The following is a 20,901-nucleotide window of genomic DNA, read 5'->3' as shown; positions in this document are numbered from 1 at the left end:
CCGGAGACTGCCTGGTGCTCTAGACTGCCACTGAACCTTCTCCTATCACAGCGACATTGGGAGCCTTAGGAACCTGAACTCTGAGGCACACCCAGCACTTATTTAATCAGGACAAAGTGCACTACTCAGCTCTGTTTTTCTGTTTTGGAGAACCGGAAGATGTAGGTGGCTGCCTCTCTTACTCAGGGGATGGGCCTCAATGGTGGGATATACTGTCTCCAGGAAAGCCAGGCTCTGTGATGCCTTCAGGTCCAGTGGGGTTCTGGTTTGTTATTTTTTATTTTTTACATATTGCAAAGGTTTCCTTTAGTGTAGGCAGAGGGAATGAGGCTGTGCATGAAGCACAGATGTGAAGATAGGGTCCCTACGACTACAGTTTTTTCTTTAGACTCCAGGGTATTTATCAGTCTTGAATACTGTCCCAAACTACAGGCAAGATTTAGAGGCATGTCTGGTCCCTTTCCACGCACCCACGGAATGTCTCACCCCGCTCAGGTGTGTGCCTCCCTTTCTGGGTTAACCCACTCCTCTTTTAGAGCCGGCTCCTGGGGTCCAGAAGCCTTCTTTATTGGAACATAAATGTCCTTACCTGTTGTTTCCACGTGCTGCTCCCGCTCTGAGCTCTCGCCAGATGGGAGGTGGGAAGGAAGCAGGGGTAGTTCCTAAAGGGATTTTTCCCTGTGCTTGCAAAAAAGCTGTGCTCTAGATAGAATGAAGAAGCGTGGAGGTGTGGGGAGCCTCCTGACTAGAGAGACCAGCTAACAACCACTGAGGAAGTATGGGGCTCTGGCTCAGAAGAGCGTTGGGGCACAGGGTGGGGAAACCGGCTTCTCTCGATGTAACAGGGGAGCACAATCAGCATCTACTTCACAGTGATGAGGAGGAGCAAGGGGGTGCCTGGCCAGGTTCCTCACACTGGGCCTGACCCTGAGCGCTGCTCATGATGGTGACCCTGGCCTGAAGAGTGACATTCAGGCCTGAGAACTGTCACAGAACAGTAACAGAGCACCTGAGAACTACCACTCTGGCGACTTAAGGCTACCTTGGCAGGTACAGAGTGACAGGTGTGGAGACCTCTGGGGTCTACAAATGTAACGGAACCAAGACAACGATGCCTGAAGCCACATGTGGGTCCCAGTGTGAGGGACTGGGGCCCCTAAGGTCACTCCTGTGACTTCTGTCCCTTCTCTCAGAGGAAGCCCCAGCTTGGCTGTGCTTACCTTGGTACTGGGCGCTGAAGCCACGCTGCCGGTGGTTGCCATCGGATGTGAAGTGTAGCCGCAGCCAGTTTTTACTGCTGATGACAGGGGCTGGGAGGCTGGCTCCGGTAAACCTGGGTGGACAGGACACAGAGGGGTCAGGAGCCAAACAGGACACCAAGGAGTCTACCCACCATCTGTAGCGGGAGGTGAGTACCACCCACTCCAGCAGCCCGGGGCCTGTGCAGCCAGAGGCATTTCCAGGCAAATTACTCCCTCCATCCCTGATTCCCCAAATCCCAGCAGATGGGCAGGGTCTGAGACCACCTCACGGAGACGAGGAGCCAAGCTGAGCGCCCTCTGTGAGCGATGCTATCAGTGCTGTGCTGCTGCCTTTTCTATTTTCTGGGCCTTTGCTCCTTCTGCCGGGACTGTCACCTGTTAGCCTTCCTCCAGCACGGTACTGTCACTTCCCAGGACTCTAGGAAGTCCTTGAAATACCCCAGCCCCAGGAAATTCTTCCCAATCTTCTGGACTTGAAACCCACTGGCTTAGGCTCAGATCAAGGCTTCCCTACTGTGACCTGTACCCAGCACCAGACCTTTCTAAGTGAGAAACCCAGCCCCTGAGTCTGTGGGGCTGAGAAAATGTCTGGTCCCTAAGTCTAAATCCCAGAGCCTGGCACATCCCAACACATCCACAGCAACTCTTTCCGTACCCTACAATACCACAGAAGTCAACTCTAGTTATAATTCTGCGAAGTCTCCCAAAGATCACCCCTCAATGAGAGGCTGAGTAGGGAAGCAGCCGGGTCTAGCTGGGGGTGGGGAGGTGGGGGGGGAGGGGGGAACCAGCTAGCTGCACTGTATGACCTCAAGAAAGTCACTAAAACCCTCGGAGACTCTGTGACCTGATCTATGGAGTGGAACTGGTGACATGCCCTCCTCGGGGCTTCAGGGACTCCATGAGATGACTCTCTGCAAAGAGCCTGGGATCCCCAACAACAGCAAAATCTTGGGAATGGCATCTGTTACTTATTCTCACCATGGTGCTCAGAACCCAGCAGGACACTCGGTACAAAGCAGGATTGTCAGGGTCCCACTCAGAGAAACCTTCCTCATGCAGGCAGTGGAGAAACCAATAAGAAGGGAGCAGCCCTGGAAGCTGGCAATAATGGGGAGGGGGATATCATGACCACTCCCCCTCCTGGAACAGAGGAAACAGGAAATACCCCGAACCACAGGGCTGCGTGGCAAAAGCCGCTTTCTACCCAGATCTTCATCTGGTGTGTGAAAACCTCAACAGGAAAGAGCACGGGCGGAACCAGCGGAGCACGCTCCTTCACCCTCCTCCGAGTGCCTGCTGCTGACGCTCCTGCTGATGAGCTGGAAACTTGATGAGAGGGTGATGCTTGCCCACAGGTGAGTCTCCCAGACAGAGGGGAAGGAGGAGAAGGCAAGGAAGGGGGGTGGGGGGAGCAGACACTAGAGAGCCAACAGAGTGGCTTTCCACAGATATACATTAAACAAAAGACTTAGCCAAGGAGCCTGATACCCTCTGAACTGAATTTTTACCATCATGAAAACGCTGACGCACACAAAACTCTAGGAATATAACCCATAGTGCTTGGGCAGGAACTATTATAGAAACCAATTACTGTATTTCACCAGATCCCATTTAAAATAGTTTATTACAGGGTGAGTCATTTAAGTTTTCTAAGGAGCCTCAATTGGTATCGTGGGCTCCCCCACCCTGGGCCAAATTCAATTCGAGCTCAATGACAGAGCTTGGAGGCTATTTACATACGGAAGTAGAACCAGGGAAAATTCACCTGAATAATTCAGAACCCACGGCTGCTTCTTAAAAAAAGGCAAGGAGCGGGTAGTCTAGCTGTCCAGAGTATAATTGGAAGTTAGGGTTGGGAACTTCCCAGCTCAGGGGTGAGGCGGAAGTTGATGCTCGGCTTCCTATGTATAGCTATCCTATGGTTACCTGGCATCTTCCAGCTGTCCCATCTCTTCCCAGGCTGCTAGGTGCTCTCTCTCTCTCTCTCTCTCTCTCTCTCTCTCTCTCTCTCTCTCTCTCTCCCTCTCTTCTCTCCCTCTCTCTCTTTCTTCCCCCTCTTCTCTCTCTCCTTCTCTCTCTCTCCCTCTCCCCCTCTCCCCCTCTCACATGTGTGCTCAGCTCTGCCCCATCTTTCCAAGCATGTGTGTTGAGCATTTGAGGGTGTCCTTGGCCCTCTCACAGAACTGAGGGCTTCTGTGGCAGGATGCTCCTCACTGCAGTGGCTCTCTTCTGGAATCAGGAGGACTGCTGGGAGTTCGAGGCCAGCCTTTGCTGCACAGCAAGAGAACTTGGTTCCCAAGAACCCAAAAGTAAAACCAACCAACAAAAAATTCCTTTCCATACCAGTAAGTACAAAGATATTGGTAAACTTGCAGGCTGACGTCATACTGAGCCAGAAGAGTCGAGACTTATGGGACTCGGGTGGTAAAAAGTGTGGGCTGTGGGGGTCAGGAAGGTAGACCACGATCATGGAGAGTGAGTGTTAAACAGTATGGGCCAAAGTGAGCAAGGTCTGTGAATGTAGAACGTGAGTGTGGACCACAAACTCAGCAGGCACAGTGCAGTCGCATTCACTGGAACTCTGGGAAATGGATGCTCAACAAGAGGAAGTGGACCTGCGGTAGCCAGAGCTGTCAGTGGATCCTGCCTGTCTGTGAAGGAGGGAAACGGTCTGGATCTAGGCTCTGTTAACTGTGTACCAAGGCCACTTTTACCAGCCATCCAATGAGCTGCATTCACAACTGGAAATATGATTTTATGTAGATGACCCCTTAACAGTGTTCATTAAAAAGGAAATAAACCAAATGAATTCCTAGTGGCCGAGTAAAGTCCACACTGTGGACCTCCACAGCCTTCAGGAAAGCCTCCCTTTTCTGCTTCCACCTCTCCCTCTTGTTTCTCATGCTCTAAACACACGGACTCCTTGCCGTGAAAACCTGCCCAGGCTTGCTCCTACCCCAGGACCTTTGCACTTGTCGAGTTCCCTCAGCCCCCCATGCTGACTTCCCTTCTAGGCTCCACCTAGATCTCTTTCGCATCCTCAAGCAGTCAAGCTGGTGTCATGTTCTCAGGGGAACCTTCCTCTTCTGGGCCTGTCCCCTGCCTGGCTTCCAGCCTGAGCACGCACGCGCATGTGCAAACACACACACACACACACACACACACACACACACACACACACACACACAGCACTCTGTTACTAGTCAAGCTTTGGAAATAACACTGTTATCTGAGTGTCTCCTCCTTCATATTCATGCTCTTTATGTTCTTTCCCACTGGGCCACCTGGCTACACAGAGAGGTAAAGAAATCCACTCCACATCACACAGCACTTAGCGGCAGAGGTGAGATGATAAACTAGACCCTCTCATTTGGAGCCTGGGCACTCAGCCAGCAAGTCACTGCCACACAGTCGCAACCTTGGACCAGTCTAGGCAGACTTCCATCCTGTGTCTCCCTTCCTCGCCTTCTACCCTCCAGGATCCTCTTTAATTCTGTTCCCTCTTAGAATCGTAATTAAAGGAGAGAAACACAAAAGGAGAGACTCCCCCTTTCAAACCTTTCGGTCCACATTAACTTCTCTCTGGGGGGTCCAGGGAATTCCAAGCTTGCCCAGTAAATCGCTACTGCAGTCCTACATAAAATGTATTTAAGCAATTACACTCGAGGTTTTTTTTCTTTTTGGTAAATTGACTTCTGTTAAATGGGGCTTCATTAATGGAATCTGGCTTGGGGAGAATTAAAAAAAAAAATCACTCCCTTTAATGCCCACAGTTGATTAGGGGGAGAGTGGCTTGGAGCGCCTCTGCAGAGCACGCTCAGCCCCGGCTCCTGGAGGTGGTTTGTGAAAAGCATTTCTTCACGGAAGCTTCTTGTGCTGCCAGGGTGTTGGTGTACCGAGAGATGTCTCATCCAAATGGCAGCAAGGAGTCCCTGGGCACTGACAGGCAGCAGAGACACAGGAGACTGGTTTAAATGCCAGCATCCCTGAAAACTGCCAGTCCCAGGGGACATGCGTGTATCCAGTCACCAGGCAAACAGCGGGCAAGGGTGCTGTGGCCTGAGGAGCTGAGCTTCCCAGGCTGGGCACTCCCTGTCTCTGTGAGGTGTCCCTCACGTCATAGTTACTGCATCTGGCACAAACGCCCATGGCCCCTCACATGGGCAGTGGTTCTGAACCAGCGCGACCCTGTGGGATGGTGGGGCTCCAGGCCTTTCTGTACCTTCGTCTCCAGTGTGAGCCATCCCTCATCCTCACGGCAGGCCTGGGAAAGGGCCGGACAGGGGAGGGAGGGAGGCACAGCCGCATCTCACTTCTTCCCCACCACCGGTCACGGGGATGGAGGGGACACTGTGACACAAGCAAGCTAATCCTTCTGGGAAAAGTCTTAGTGGATGGCGGACAGACCCACCAGCTCCAGAATTGAGCCCAAACTCTTAGATGCCCACCCCCCACACCTACTCCAAGTTCCTGCCTCTGCACACAATGTTCCCTCTACAGAGTGTCTTCCTGCTGCCCCACCTGACTACCTGGCACATGTCACTAGTTCTATAAGCCTGGTCAACTGCTGCCTGCGCAGTGTGTCCATGGTCACGTGTCACTGTCCTAGGCCTACTGGCTTCTACTCATCTTTGCACTGGATGATCTCCCCACCAAGAAGTCAGGCTCCACGTGACCCAGGATGGGAGCTTCTTTGCCTATCTCCAGCCACACTGCAGGACAAATCAGTCACACAGAATGTGCCTGCGGAGCATGGCTCCTGCCTATTTCTGTAGATACAGTTGGACTCTCTGCTGAGTCACAACCACGCCCATTCACTCATTTGCATACGAGCCACTGCTGCTGTGCCTACCGGGCTATGCCATACCACGGAAAAGGCATTGCGTTAGGGATGGGTTAGAGTGCTTGCCTAGTGTGTGTGAATCCCCGGGTTCAATACTCCAGACCCATAAAATGGCTACAGTGGCACATAGCTTTTGGGAGGTGGTGGTGGTAGGGAGGACAAGGATCAGAAGTTCGAGGTCATCCTTGGCCACATAGTGAGAAAGCTTCGCATTGTCATTTACTGTCTGGTCCTTTACAAACTTCGCTCATTCCCAGCACACAAACCTCACAGGTGATGTCACTGGTTAAATTAAAGTTGCATTTCTAAGGAGGGAACCATAAAAGGACAAGTATGTGCCTTAGACATTTCATTACCACGTGTACAACTTAAACATCCATGTAATTGCCAGTTAGCTTTGCATAGAGCTAAGGCCTTTTCCTGACCATAAATTTACACTCCGGACTTTGTATCTCATATAAATCACAACCATGATGCCATTCACCAGGCCCCCAGGCAACAAATATGTACCAACTGGTACTATGTGCCAAGCTCTTGATCTTGCTATGAGGGGCCTAACTTTGGGGTGGTTGTACCCTTCAAATCCTTTCCAGAGACTTCCCTTTGCAGAGTTGTTCAAGAGTATGCGATGGCGTTTCCATCTCGGCGACTGTATTTCCTTCCACGCTCGTATCTCATCCTTTTATGTGATGTTTAATTTAAATCACATAATTACAATAACAAATATGACTTGCACTGGGAGAGCTGGCAACGGACCCAGCCGATTCTCAGAAAGTGCAAGGCTCAGCTGGAGGAAGGGGGAGCACAGGGCGGGAGGGCAGGGTGGGAGACGGCTGGCTGGCAGCCACAGGCAGCAGGAAGAGACTCTGTCAGGCCTGTGGGAACACCAGAACACTTGTGGGGGGGGAGGTGAGGGTGTTCGCATGGGTGGGTGCACGAGAGAGAGAGAGAGAGAGAGAGAGAGAGAGAGAGAGAGAGAGAGAGAGAGAGAGAGAGAGAGAGGAGGTTAACCTTGGGTGTCATTCCTCGGGAGCTATCCACCTTGTATTTTGAAATTTTTTTCTCTCATTGGCCTGGAACTCTCTAGCCAGTGAGCCCTAGGGGTCCTCTGGTCTCTGCCTCTCCAGCTTTTAGGTCACAGGTGTACATCACCATTCCTGATTTTTTCGCATGGGTTCTGAGGATTGAGTCAGCATCTCAGGTTTGAGCAGCAAGCACTTTACCAAGCGAACGTCCCTGCTCCCGGACACTTGCGTTGTGTGTATCTGGATGGACTGGCGATGAACTAAAGGTGATTGCTTACTCCCACTGCCTGGGGCTCTTTCTAATTACATTCCCTCTGCAGTCAGAAGGGGGACAATGATTAACATCTTAGAGTCCAGAAGTCCTTTTGGGGTCTCCTAGGCCCGATGCCCACCTTGCGTGAACCCCTGTGTGAGCTAGTTTTACATCAACTTGAAACAAGCTAGAGTCATTCCAGAAACGGAAACTTCTGTCAGATTGGCCCATGGGCCAGCCTGTGATGCATTCTCTTGATTGATACGGGAGGGCCCAGCTCACTGTGTGAAGTACCACCCCTAGTCTGGTGGTTCTGAGTGCTATAAGAAAGAAGGCTGAGCAAGCCATGGGGAGCAAGCCAGTAAGCAGCACCCCTCCATTGCCTCTTCATCAGCTCCTGCCTCCAGGTTTCTGCTTTGAGTTCCTGTTCTGACTTCCCTGGACAATAGGCTTCAAGCTGTAAGACGAAATCAACCCTTTCCCCCACTTGTTTGTGGTCATGGTCTTCATCACGGAAACAGAAGCCCTAAGACAACCATCCCTCGCTTGGAATGTTTACAGATATGAAAGGTTTGTCTCCTTGCAATTCTCCCTGACCAGCCTCCTCTACAGATCCTTATCCCAGCTACTTCTCCTCCTTCAGGGGAATGAGCATCAGCAACAGGAACACTACCCACGCGTGCCTGGCCTGGCTTGCTGCTTCTGTGTTCCCAGGGCCCACTGCACTTTCTCCTGGACCTGCTTCTCTCCAGACTGAGAGCATCCTGAAGAAAAGCCTCTGTCGCTTTCCTGTCTGTCCATCATCCCTCAGTGCACTGCAGAGTGCCTACCACAAGGGGAAGACTCACTGAATGCGGCACAGTGGAAGAAGGGACCATGAACTGAGTGTATGAATGATGGGGACCCTGTAGGGAAAGCAGAGGGCATGTGTGGGGGCGGGGAGCAGGTGACCTGCTGGACAGTAAGGAGAACTGTCAGGTCGGAGCACTGCCCACTTGTGCCAGGAAGACATGGGTCACCACATTGGTCTTGGCCTGGCTTTGTCCCCGCCTGCCCCGACTCAGCAGCTGCTGGAACCTTCCCAGGGGACTCCCCAGATGCAGACACTCCCAGCCTAGCGGCAGCGGATTCTTTGTCACTATGGGCAAATGTTTCTGTTTCCCTACAAGCGGCTCCATAAACTCCACAAATGAGCAGAACTTCGCAGTTCAGCTGATTGTTAGCTCCGGGGAGCCCCTGGCCGCACCAGGCAAATGTTTTCCCTTCAGATTCCTGGCTCCCTGGAGGATGTGTGTGAGCCTGGAGCATGGAGGAACAAGGCCCCGGGCTGGGTCTGTGGCTGGGGAAGAGAGCTTTGCTGTTAACATCTGGGTCTTGCCTTTTGGGTGGCAGCGCAGTAGGAAGTAGAAGGCAAGTGGGGCCTTCTGTGCCAGGCTCAGATCTGAAGGGCTGGATGATTCCTGCCTGGCATACGCGATGTGTCCTGATATGCTGAAGCATTTAAATTGAGAAGGTGCTGGGGGTGCTGCACCAGGGGCCTGGGGATCAGGTCCTCAGATTTCTTAGGGATGACGCCCAGCCCTGTCCCCTTCTGTCGCCAGTCTAAGTCACATGGTTCCATTCTTCCCCAAGCCCTGAAATCCTTCAAAGAACAGTCTGTGTCCCTCAACCCACAGCTCCGTAAAAGGATGACCGTATGTATACATGTATTACGTCACAATTAGCAACAGCCAACCGGATCGGGGTGGCCATGTGACCTACACTAGGCCAATCAGGTAGACAGGTTCCTGGGGCCCTGGTTTGAGGTTTCTTGGTGGAGAGGAGTGGATGCTCAGATGAGGAGGAGGGAGGATCCCTCCCCCGCCTAGTTCTGAGGGTGATAGATGCAGTAGGGAACATGTCCCAGCATCTCTTCTTCCAACTCCTGAAGCTGCTGTCCTTCCCTGACCCTCACACTCACAAGATGTCCCAGGCTGTGTCCATTAGTCCTCTTCTAGCTCTGTTCCAGGCTCCCTGCGATAGCGTCTCAGAGCAGACCGTACCCTTACCAGCCTCAGGACCCTCAGGAAGCTGTGCTCTGTTCCCATCCAGGTCTCTACCAGAGCAGGGTAGACCTGAGATCCAGGGTGGTAGCCTTGATGCCCTGGAACACTGAAGCCTCTCATACCTGGCATGGCTCAGGGCTAGGGAGCATGTTTTCAGAGCTTAGTGACCATGACAGCCCGACAGAGCACCAACCCTCTCCTTCTCCCTGCCTGACCCAGGGATCTGCCTTGGTGCTGGTGCCACTGGCTGATCCTGCAGGACGCAGCTGAAGAAGTTTTAGGGTAGGGCCGGGCCTGGCAGCCAGCCAGTCCTGGATTTGAATACAGGCTCTCTTCTTTACTAGGTAGACATGCAGCCTCGTCTCTTGGAGGTTCTGTTTCCTCACCGATGCCATGGGGTTCCTCCACGTGTGTTCTCATGGACTGCATCCTGGGGACTATGCTGACCCAGTGGGGGGGCCTCACAAGAGGAATATGGTGGTACCCGAACAACGTATAAAGAATGGTACCTCCGGAGGACACAGGATTGATTAACCAGATCCCGCCTCCCTATAGACTTTCAAGGTCAATGAGAAGAACGCTAGCACCCGCTCTGGGAACTGAAGGGAGCTAGAGTGGACAGGGATAGACCTCAGCACCCCTCCTGGCAGCAGTTCCTTCCTTCTCAGCCTTGCCTATCTTCCTCCTGCGCTGGAAGGGATGACGGGGAGAAAGAGGAGCATGCCCCTTCCGGGGAGGGTGAACATACCTGCCTCATGGTGGCTGCCGGCATACTTCTCTTGGGATACTCCCACAGAGGAAATGTTTGTAGAAGGCTCCCGAGGGCGTGGCCCACGCCACTGCCATTCTGAATGTCGTTCCCTCACCCCTAGAAGGTGGCTCTGGAGCACAGCTGGGTGACCGAGCTTTGTGGAGAGCAGCAGAGTCTGGACTTTAGGCCCTTTGTGTACACCACAGCCAGCAAGGGGTCCTGGCGAGTCGTGGAGCTGGATTCTGTTCTCAACACTACACTGACCCTGTGACCTCGTGGAAGTGGCTTTACTCTCTGCATCCACCGTCACATACTATGGCAGGGGTCAGGATGGTGCTTAAGGATGACAGTTAGGCAGAGCTCGTTGTCAAGAAGCCTCAGCGTACAGCAATGACCTCTGGGAGAGGCCACGTCTCTATGTAGCCAGGGAGCCTCCAGGGGTAAGGGACCATCACAGTGGAAGCAATGTGAAGTAGAGACTCCACACAGAGGCCCCTTAAGAAGTCTGCCTGCTGACCTGGACTCACATCTTTTAAATTCCTAGCTGGCTCACTCAGGGTGAGTGAAGTACCTGCACTGGGCCTCAGTTTCCCCATCTATTTAGTAACAATAGTGACAACTCCTACTTCACAGAGCTGTAGAGGTGAGGTGAGGTGCTGCACACAGACACTCTCCACACCATGGGAGTCATGAGGAGCATGTGAGCCATATGCTAGCTCTATAACCAGCCAGGGTTGGGCTATCAACATGGTAAGGCTGCATGCAACACATGGAAGAGAGAGAGGGGAGAGGAGAGTTCCTGTCTCCTCTTATCCTGTCCCATCACACCTGTGTCCATGCTGTGTCTCCCGTCCCATCACACCTGTGTCCGTGCTATGTATCCCATCCCATCACATATCTGTACGCTCTATGTACTGATGGCTTTGCGTGGAAGAAATCCAGATCAGTCAGGAGCAGAGAAGCAACCAGTAGCTGTTATAACCAAACCACAGAAGAGCAGGGCTGCAGCTGGCTCAGAGATGCCCAGGGCTAGGAGCTCAAATGCCACCAGCCTTTCTCTGAGGGCCATCTGCTTGCTAACTGCAAATGGCAGCTGCTTGATTCTCCCTCACCTCCTTCGTCACCAGAAAGAACACAGACATCTTCTCTAATGGTAAACAGAAAAGGCCTACAGCGTCTCAGGTCATTTGCCTAGGCCATGTGCCCATTCCTTAGGACAAGGGCATGGTTTCCAGAAGGACCCTGGGATTGGTGTGGGAACAGTTCTCCAAAAAAAAAAAAAAAGCAGGGTGGGGGGGATTGTATTGCAGGAATGCCAGGCAGACAAAGGATGGCCACCGTGGTTGGAAAAAGGTCCTGGGATTAGATAAAACAGAGACAATCTCTAACCCTGTAGTTTGAGTGGCTTTGTCAGGGCCCGTGAGGGATTCCAACCCCCATACTTGGTCTACTTCTAGATCTGCCTTTCCAGAGGTGACCAGGCTGGTCTGGCCCTCACTATCATGTCCCCATTCTTGTACCTGATCATATTCTGTTTCCTGTCTACCTACCACCAGACCATGTTGCTGCATGCTCCTCCTCCATTCTGTAAGGTTGGTGTCATATTTAAAGAACATGCATTAAAACTCAGAAATCAGTATCGCTACGGTACTGTCTGCTGGAAGGCTTAATCCAGATGTTCCCGGCTGTCTCCTAATGCCCCTTTACTGCTCAACATCCAACCCGGCATCTCTCCTCTCACTGAGTTGCCACATCACTTCAGTCTCATCCAAGGTGTATTATATTCCTTGTTTCCCCAAGACCTCGATGCTTAAAGAACACCGATCACGTGTTTGGACCCTGTATGTGACTTGGTCTAATGTTCTCTTGGGACTGGACCCAGGATGTGAGTGTCGGGGGAGGCCACCATTGAGGGGCACTGCTCTTATTATGGCATCACAGGGCACTGTGTGCTGTCGGTGTGACCCATTACTGCTTGCTGACCCCTTAAACACCTTGGCTGAAGCAATGCCTGCCAGCTTCCTCTGCTGTAAAGACACACTGTTGTCCTCTTCCCGATCCTGGTCCAGCCTACACTAGAGTAGACAGAATGGTGCCAACTGCCTTTCCTCCTTTCATTTCGGTCTGTAAATGCTGGCTTTGTTCACCTCCGGTACTCCTTTTCACCGTCTTGTGCGTCTGTGTGCACACGTGTGTGTGCGCGCGCACACGTGTGGGTGCACATGGGCATGGAGGGTAGAGGTCAACCTCTGATGCTGTTCCCGCTGCTCTCCACCTTGTCTTTTTGACACAGGGTCTCCCTCACTGGCCTGGGGGTCACTGATGGAGGTAGGTTAGCTGACCAGTGACCACTGGGGACCCTCTTGTCTCTGTTGTTTCCCTTTGTGACGTAGGTTCTGGAAACCAAACTGAGGTCCTCATGCTTGCACGGCAAACACTTTACCAACTACCTCATGGCCTCAGCTCCATCCTTGCTTTTTAAAGACTTGTCCGTAGTCAAGCAAAGTCAGCTCCGGAATGCCTGCCTGTCTAGCCCTGGTGGGCATACTCTTCCCACTTCGAATTACCAGCACCAAGGACAGGGGCCCTCAAGGCCCCCCAGGTGAACTTGCCTAGATGGAGTTCTGTGGATCAGCTAGAGCCATTAGTGAGCCTTGAGGTCAAAATAAAAAACAGGAAATAATAGTACATCACACACATTCTAAGTACAGTTTAGCAAAACTGGGTACCATGACTCCTTACAATGGGAAGGAGAACAACACTCCCCCCGCCCCCGCCCCAATAGGGTCCAGTGATGCTTACGTGAATAGATCTTTCTCAGAAACAGAGGCTGGCACACATTATATATGTATAAAGTATTTTCTTTATTATAGACTACAATCAAGGGGCCTAAAACAATTACTGAACTCATATGACCAGACCAAGGGCCAGAAGATTTATAACCCTTAGCCCACGGCCTGTTTGTACAAATAAAGCTTTATTGGCACAGCCACAGTCATTTGTTTATGCATCGTCTGTGGTTACCTTTGAGCCAAAATGTCAGAGCTGAGTATTTGCAACAGAAGTCCTGCCATCCATGAAGCCTGAGTTCTTTACTGCTTGGCTACTAGACCAACGCCCTTGCCTAGAGGACGTCTTGTAATTCAGGACATTAGATGCCTCTTCCTAGGCTGGGCCCTTACCCTGAAGGTGCTCCTGGGTCTCTAGGGACTGTGGTCCTCTGGGTCTCTAGAATCTTCTCCTTGGAGTTGATGTCTATATGGTGGAAGATTATTAGCATGGTGCTTTGGTTAAGGTTCCAGCAGAAAACAGATGGTGACTCAGATTAGAATAATTTGAGGAGTGTTTAATAAACAGACTATCCAGAAAGGTGAGGGGGCAGGGCTCAGGAAGGTCCTGGGGTCTAGCGAAGTGACAGAGGACTCAGAGTCAGTGACAACACAACTGTCACCAGTCTAGACAGGAGAAGCCAAGGAGAGGGGGTGATTTATCAGTCTGGGAGGAGAGCTGTTTAGAGGACACAATACCATGGGAAAAGACCTCTAGTCCAGGGATGTGACAGCCCCAGGTGACCTCAAGGGGGTGGAGCCAGGAGCCAGGTGCCTCAAGCACACTTCATTCCTGATCTCTTGAGGTTCCTCACTAACTAGTCGTGTGAAATGGACTTTGGTGTGGCTCAGGTCGGTCATCTTCCTGGTGGAGAAGCCAGGGAAGGGCAGGCAGTGGGCCTTCCCCAGCACACAGCATTGACTTCAGAAGCAGGTGGCCCAAGTCAGTGCCCCTGGCCAAAGCATTCCCCACTATCCTTTCAAGTCTATAGTGCGGCCCGCACACTAAGATTCCCATAGCTTCTATATCTATTTTTTTTTTTTTGGTCTTTTCCTCCTGTTTGCTAGCATACAGATGGTTATCATGACTATGCTGTATGATGGAAGGCAGATGCACATGAAGCTACTCTGTGTGTGTGTGTGTGTGTGTGTGTGTGTGTGTGTGTGTGTGTGTGTGTGTGTGTGAGAGAGAGAGAGAGAGAGAGAGAGAGAGAGAGAGAGAGAGAGAGAGAGAGAGAGAGAGAGATGCCTAGGCAGTCTGGTTAGTATGTGAAGATTAACTGAAGTTCTTCCTCACATCTCATTTTTGATCTCAGGCAGAAGTGTGTCCCATTCATTTCTGAAGACCAGTCCAACTCCAGCAAACAGGCAAGACAACTTCTTCCTCTCAAAATTAAGAGTAAAATCGACTTAGGCTGAAAAATGTCCCACAGTAGTATGTTCTCATGGGCTGATCTCTTCTCCCTCCTTAGACACACAAGTGTACACACACACACAGGAGGGAGGAAGAAGAGAAGGCCTTCTGCTGGCATGGCACCTTACAGGTCACCTGGAGCAATGACCCCTGTTAGTGCAAACACATTTCGGGAGAAATCATAGACTCACAGGCAAGGTGTGGCTGAGACAGACACCTTTCCTTAACACAAGGACTGGAGGTCTGATAATAGTTTCCTTATAGGACTCTGCTGCCCATCTGTATACTTCTGATCCCCTCCCTCACTGAACCCCAGGAAACAGCTTGCACAGGCTGAGACCAAGAAATCTCACATCTAGTCCTCCCCAAAATGTTTCCAGCACAGTGCCTTCAATCAAGCCTTCAACACTCAAGAGCCATGGCTCCTACCTGTTGGTGGCTCTTAACTGTGGCCCCTTTAACACCAATGGGACTCTGTTTTCTTGTCCTATGCATAGGGCACTGCTGTCATCCACTGGATTTTTAGTCAGTCCACTTGCACACAGACAAGTCTGTTGGCTTTGACTGCACTCTCTTCACTTAGATGACTAGTGGAGTATTAACTACTTTTACCCCAAAGAAGCCAATTTGCTTGACTGTTACTTGTGTTTTGTATACTAACCCCAAAAAATGGGAACTCTTTCGAGGATGGCGAGGGGCCTCCCAAAGAGCTAAGGACTCATATTTTCAAGAACTCCGATGTAATTAAGAAACTCCCTGGTTCTCCTCCCTCCTTCCCTTCAAATATCTTCAGAGAAGCGAAAGATTCCGACTCTGAGCCCAAGAGCTTGGGTTTTAAATTAGACAACTTTGTCCTGACAGGAACCGAGTCCCAGCTGTCATCACTGATTATTTTTAGAGTTACTACTAAACCCTTTGTGCAGCAGATATTGCCACTGCTCAAGGCAAACAGAAAGCCTTCACATAGTATCCTGACAGTTCCGGAGCCATCCACCCTCCTTGTGTTCATTATTTCTAGCCTGTGTGGAGGATGAGGAGGCGGCATCCTGACAATCTGATGCACGGAGAGAGGCAGCCCTTGTTATGACCCACTGCAGGATAGGAATTGAAAGCCCCCAGAGGCAGGGCAAAGCCCACAGCCTCTAGGAAGCCAACAGGAAAGATTCCCAGGGCCAGGAGCTGCTCTAGTAAGGTTCAGATAAACCCTCATCGTTCCTTAGAGGCAACCGACTACTAAGAGGGCCTACAAGCAAATGACTGAGCTTGGCTGGCATTGGCCAGCTCAGGGATGACATCACAGTTTCCTTTCTCTGACCCAACAAAGCCACCAGCACTGAAAAGGCCGGGCCCTGGCTGAGGCTCGCACACAGAGAAAATTTCACCGCAAGCAGAGCACCTTTTAGATTGCTCCTGGGGTGCAGAAACAGAAGTCTCTGCTCTCCGAGTTAGCGGGATCCAGAGGAGGAGATCATGGTCATACAAACATGGGGAAAGAAGTACAGCTAAGGCCCAAGGTGAACGTCTCTTCTTACATCCACTTTATGCTGAATTACAGGAACAAATTCAAGGAGCAACAGCCAAACACCTACCTTGGCTTTAAAGAGTTCTCTAGAAAGTGTTCAGAAAAATGGAAATCCATCTCGAAACATGAAAAGGCAAAGTATGAAGCCCTGGCCAAGCTCGACAAAGCCCGATACCAGGAAGAAATGATGAATTACATGGGCAGGAGGAGGAGGAGGAAGAGAAAGAAGGACCCGCAGGCGCCTCGGCAGCCTCCATCATCCTTCCTGCTCTTCTCCCTGGATAACTATGCCCAGCTGAAGCGCGAGAACCCCAACTGGTCAGTGGTGCAGGTGGCCAAGGCCATGGGGAAGATGTGGTCCACAGCATCGAATGTGGAAAAGCAGCCGTATGAGCAGAAGGCTGCACTATTGAGAGCAAAGTACTTCGAGGAACTGGAGGCCTACCGCAAGCAAAGACAAAGTCAGGGCAGGAAGAGGGCGGTCCGGGGGTCGGCCAGGACCAGTATGAGAAAATAAAATGTCATTGAACTGCCTTTCTTGGCCCTGGTGTCGTGAGACAAGGTGGAGGGGGGGGCTGCTTGCAGGGTTCAACTCACAGCATGCGTGTGAGAAAACAGTTGTCATTTGGGGAGCTTCCTAGTATAGAGGATGGGAGGCCCTCACTTCATCCCACAGGGTACCTGTGGTGTCCCGACCAGGAAGCTGGGGCTGAATTTATTGACTAGCCGGCACCCATTCCTCTTCCTCTAGGGCCAAACTGAGTTGTCTGTCCCAGCCACCATTTTGATTTTCTGGAGATGAAGTCCCTGCCTGAGAGTTAAAGTTAAAAACATAGAGTTATGAATTAGGGGAGGGGTTCCCCTGTCATGTTAGTGAACCCCCGCCCCCCATGGCTTACAGCTGGTGCTCCAGCTTGGCTCTGCCCCCCCTCCATGCTCTCAGGAGACATCGGAAAGAGATCATCAGAATGAAGTGCTCTCCGCTCTCTCAAAATGCAGCCCACACTCATCCCTCCTGCCTCGCGGCTCCTAAGGAGCCATGTCCTCCTCATCTGAAGTGGGGTATGGCACCTGCCTTATGAATTAGCTTTGTGATTAAATGAGGCGGCACAAACCCGAATACCTAATAGGTGGCATTACTTCTAACCAATGGTACTCCACCTTGCTAGTCAATTTTCCTAGAAAGTTTCCTTGCTGTGGGATGAGGTGAGAACGCCAAGGAACTGAGAACTGAGGGGATGTTAAGCTAATCTGAAAAGTAGACTTAGGGAGTGGAGGCTGTAGAGGCTGTGGTAACCATACCAGCAGGCCGTGATCTCCACAGTTGAGTCATCACGTGACATCTCAACCATGGCTTATGCCCTTGTGAAGCTAAAGGTGAAAATATTTATCCTCAAGTTCATGACTGTTCTCCACAGCCAGCCGATGATTAATGTCTCCAGTCCCTTGTTACCAACCAACCCTTGAAACATAGATTTAAACACCTTCCTCTCTGTCCAGTGCTTGGACCTAGACTATTCTACTTCTTAGTGGCAGATGGGAGATGCCTGGTGGACAGTTGCATGGCACATCACACTCTGCTCTGGGACCTTGTACCCTCTCTCCCTCTGTGTAGTTATGAGAGTGTGGGTGGTCAAGTCAGAGTTCGGACAACAGGATGCAGGGCCCCTAATGAAAGAGGACCACATTAACTAGGAGGAGATGACTCCACTGGCTTCCAATGACCACAGTGTGATGACAATGGAGGGACATGGAGAGGAGGGGAGGGGAGCCTGCATCTAACACGATGGGTGAGGCTTCCCAGCCCTTGGGAAGACAGACTGGGCCTCTGGGCTCATCACCATCTTCATGAATAAATTCTTTCTGGTACCTCTCTCTGTGTTCATGTAGTCATTAATCTATTATTCATCATATTAATACATATTTTTTAAACTTTCCTGCATCATTCCAGTAATAGGGACATATATCAAGGGAGGAAGAGACAGAAAAGCCAGCCAATACATTACAGTCATCACTAGTGCCAGGTGATGGATAGACAATGACAGATTGGGTAGAGGGCAGTGTGTGTGTGTGTGTGTGTGTGTGTGTGTGTGTGTGTGTACACGTGTGGAGGTCAGAGGGAAACTCTTCCATCCAGGGGTCAAACAAGTTGTCAGTGCCTTTACCTGTGGAGCCATCTAATCATTCCAGCATCAAAAGTACCTTTGAGGATCCCAAGTCCTGAGGAGAGAGTCCTTCGGAGCCAGCAGGGCAGCTAGGGGTAAGGTCCTAAGGCAGGACGCAGACGTGGCGTGTTAGAGGGACGCCAGGCATGCCAGAGCACCTTGTGTGAGGGGAAGCTTGAGAGGTGCCAGGCTTGGCAAGCTCATATGAAATATGAGTGCAGCAGGGGACCACAGAGGGCTTTCAGTGCGGTTGAGAGGAGCCGTGTGCGGCTATTGATGGTGTCTGTTATCGATCATTCCAGAATCTTCAGAGACTATCAAGTGCCAATCTCCCGCGATGAGTGCAGGAAGAGGAGGCAAAGCTAGAAGATACGAGGCTAATAAACTCATGTTCCTCTCCAAGAGCAGAGATAATGAGGGGCCTCCATTGGGAATTGCTTGGAGTGGCCACAGCTGAAACCCAGTGTGACAACTGGGGTTTGCTCTCCTCAGAACGGGGGCTGCTAGGCATGGGTACCAGAGTGTCCCCGAGAAAGGCTTTATCTGCGGCCTCAACATGTCCAAGGTGCTCTGCACCCAGCCCTGGCCCCTCCCCGCAGTGTGCTCAGGTCTGCCTTCTGATCAGTTCCGCAGTAATGAAGTGGACCCCGCCCCCCCCCTTGCCTTTCCTTCATCCGCCAATTGATTCTGCGCTGGAGAGGGAAATAAGTATATTTCATTTATTGGGTTTCCCTCAAATCCCAAGAGAGAAGTAGATCGAGGATGCAGGACGATCGATGTGAGATGTCACTCAACCACACTAGGATCTGTTTGTTGGCTTCACTACCCATAACCCCTTAGCTGTCGAGGGGACTAAAGCTCCACTTCTCTTGCCTGTGAGGCTGCAGGTCAGGTCCGTAGACAGGGTGTGGTCACCAAGGCGAGGTCATAAAGGCCGGGGTGTCCCACTGTCTTGTCATGCAGCTTCTTGTCACACTTCCGCAGATGTCATTTGACCTTCAGGTAAGCTGAAGATAAGCCACAGCCAGTCCTGAAAATGGCGCAATGTGGGGGGATGGATGCCCTTGGTAATGGGGGTGTGTGTGGTATTTGGCTTGGTCTGCTGGTGGGTAGCTTAAAAAAGGTGAAGGCATTACCCTGAGGAAGCAGAATCAACCAAAAGGACCAGGGGATGCTGAGGCTGTCCTTAATCTTTGAGTTGGGGTGTAGTGACAGAGAGCTTCCTGTTAGAGCCCCCCCCAAACAGCTTTGCCCTCCTCATCCAGGGGGGTGCCTGTTCCAGGCCCTTCTGTGTAGACTGCTCTGCTGGCCATGTTTCTAAGCCTCTCCCCTTTAACGATGACATGTTTGCCTGGTCGCCTGTCACCTGTGGGAGTCAGACATGACATAATCAGGCCATGGAGGCCTCGCCAGTCACACTGTCCCTGGGCTTGTAAGATGCTCTTGGTGGCCCCACCTCCTGATATTTGTAGCCTGTGTTACCCTATGCATCCTGTGTGGGCCGGATCTAGAGGCTCCATTCCAATAAACAGGACAGGAAGGACAAAAATGTTGCCTTGTCATTTGTGTATGTTCATGTGTGTGGAAGCCACAGGATAATGTCATTTTTCAGGTGCTTAGAACACATGTACACACACACACATACACACACTTGGCTGGAACTTGCCAACTGTCTACCTGTCTCTGGCCTATGCTGAGATTACAAGACTGTACTATCTTGCCTGGCTTCTTTTATTTGGGTTCTGGGGACAAAAGGCAGACCTTTACCTAATTGAGTCCTCTCCCCAACCATGTCATTTTTTAAAATATTGGACTATAAATCCTGAGACTTTATAAAATTCTTCTTGCTTGCTTGGAGCATGCTGACATGGAAAACTGCCCCTGAAAGAAGGTCATGAGGCAAGGCACATAGGGTAGATGGCAGTGATACACAAAGGGAGTTGGGGTACCCAGCCTGGTCCTCAAGGAACAGAATCCTTCCAAGAGAGAGCCAGGAACCGGACTGTCTTCAGACAAGAACTGGGCATTGTAGCCCCAAGGCTATCTATTCTGCAGACACACAGAACCTAAGAGGTGTTTCACGTTTCATGCCACTAAGGTAAGGCTTGGGGTTACTTGTGTCACCCAGAATATAGTGGGTGAAGATTTGGGTATCAAGGTGAGAGAGCCACGACACAGACCTATAGAACATGAGAGAGCTTTGGAGTCAGGCGTCTGGGGGGCAAAGGCTGGGAGTGCTTTGGAGAAGATTGTTAGAGTGCAAATGCTCAAGCCGAGTGTTGAAAGGCAGACTTGGAGGGTGCTGACTGTGGGAGCTCGGGAAGTGAGGAGTGTGTGTTAGGAACTGGAAGAAAGGCGTCCGTCCTTGGTGCGGCAGAGTTTAGTGATACTGTTGTCTGTGGTCTTGTAGCAAAGAGGAGGTGTCCAGGGTTAGAGGGGGGATTTCTCACTACATCCACGAGAGGAAAGCCCTGAATTAAAGAGGAAGGAGGACCTGCTCCTTTTGAAAATTCTCCCTCCTAAGAGCAAATGATGTTAAACATTGGGAAAGGGCTTTGGAGAGATGTTTAAAGATGAGGTGGGGTGGGAATGGTATAAGCCTTTGGTTAAGACTTCAGGGTATCAAAAAGTCCCCGCAGACTCTTAGAGATCAGATTTGGCCTCCAGAATCCTGTAAACCAAACAAGAGGCACAGTGGGACCTATGGAAGCTGCCCCTTGGCTGTCTTAGCTGGAGGTCTGGGCAGGGAAGGCTCAGTCCCAATGAAAATGTGGGTGTTGCTCTAGTCAA

At 51.2% G+C, this 20,901-nt stretch overlaps 2 protein-coding genes across 9 annotated transcripts in view; one reads left to right on the top strand and one right to left on the bottom strand.

Moving 5' to 3' along the window:
* Csmd2 (CUB and Sushi multiple domains 2) overlaps positions 1-20,901 on the bottom strand; it is a 576,074-nt gene that overhangs the window by 281,741 nt on the left and 273,432 nt on the right. For 6 of the 8 annotated variants that reach the window (XM_042271897.2, XM_042271900.2, XM_042271904.2 and 3 more), the window contains one exon: positions 1,221-1,333. In XM_042271897.2, the coding sequence (XP_042127831.1) occupies positions 1,221-1,333 (113 nt within the window). Of the gene's footprint in view, positions 1-1,220; positions 1,334-4,823; positions 4,965-10,179; positions 10,738-20,901 lie in introns of those variants that run through there. The other 2 variants (XM_042271905.2, XM_076565119.1) reach the window with 2 other exon arrangements.
* On the top strand, positions 14,200-16,480 carry Hmgb4 (high mobility group box 4). The gene has a single exon (XM_006987439.4). It carries the CDS (start codon positions 15,909-15,911, stop codon positions 16,461-16,463), a length of 555 nt encoding a protein of 184 aa, XP_006987501.1. The 5' UTR covers positions 14,200-15,908; the 3' UTR covers positions 16,464-16,480.

Source organism: Peromyscus maniculatus, chromosome 2 (assembly GCF_049852395.1).
Source record: "Peromyscus maniculatus bairdii isolate BWxNUB_F1_BW_parent chromosome 2, HU_Pman_BW_mat_3.1, whole genome shotgun sequence".
NCBI lineage: Eukaryota > Metazoa > Chordata > Mammalia > Rodentia > Cricetidae > Peromyscus > Peromyscus maniculatus.
This window is presented reverse-complemented; position numbering and strand designations above follow the sequence as displayed.

Coding starts and splice junctions, on each gene's coding strand:
- Hmgb4 (XM_006987439.4), top strand. CDS start 15,909: ATGGGGAAAGAAGTACAGCTAAGGCCCAAGGTGAACGTCTCTTCTTAC.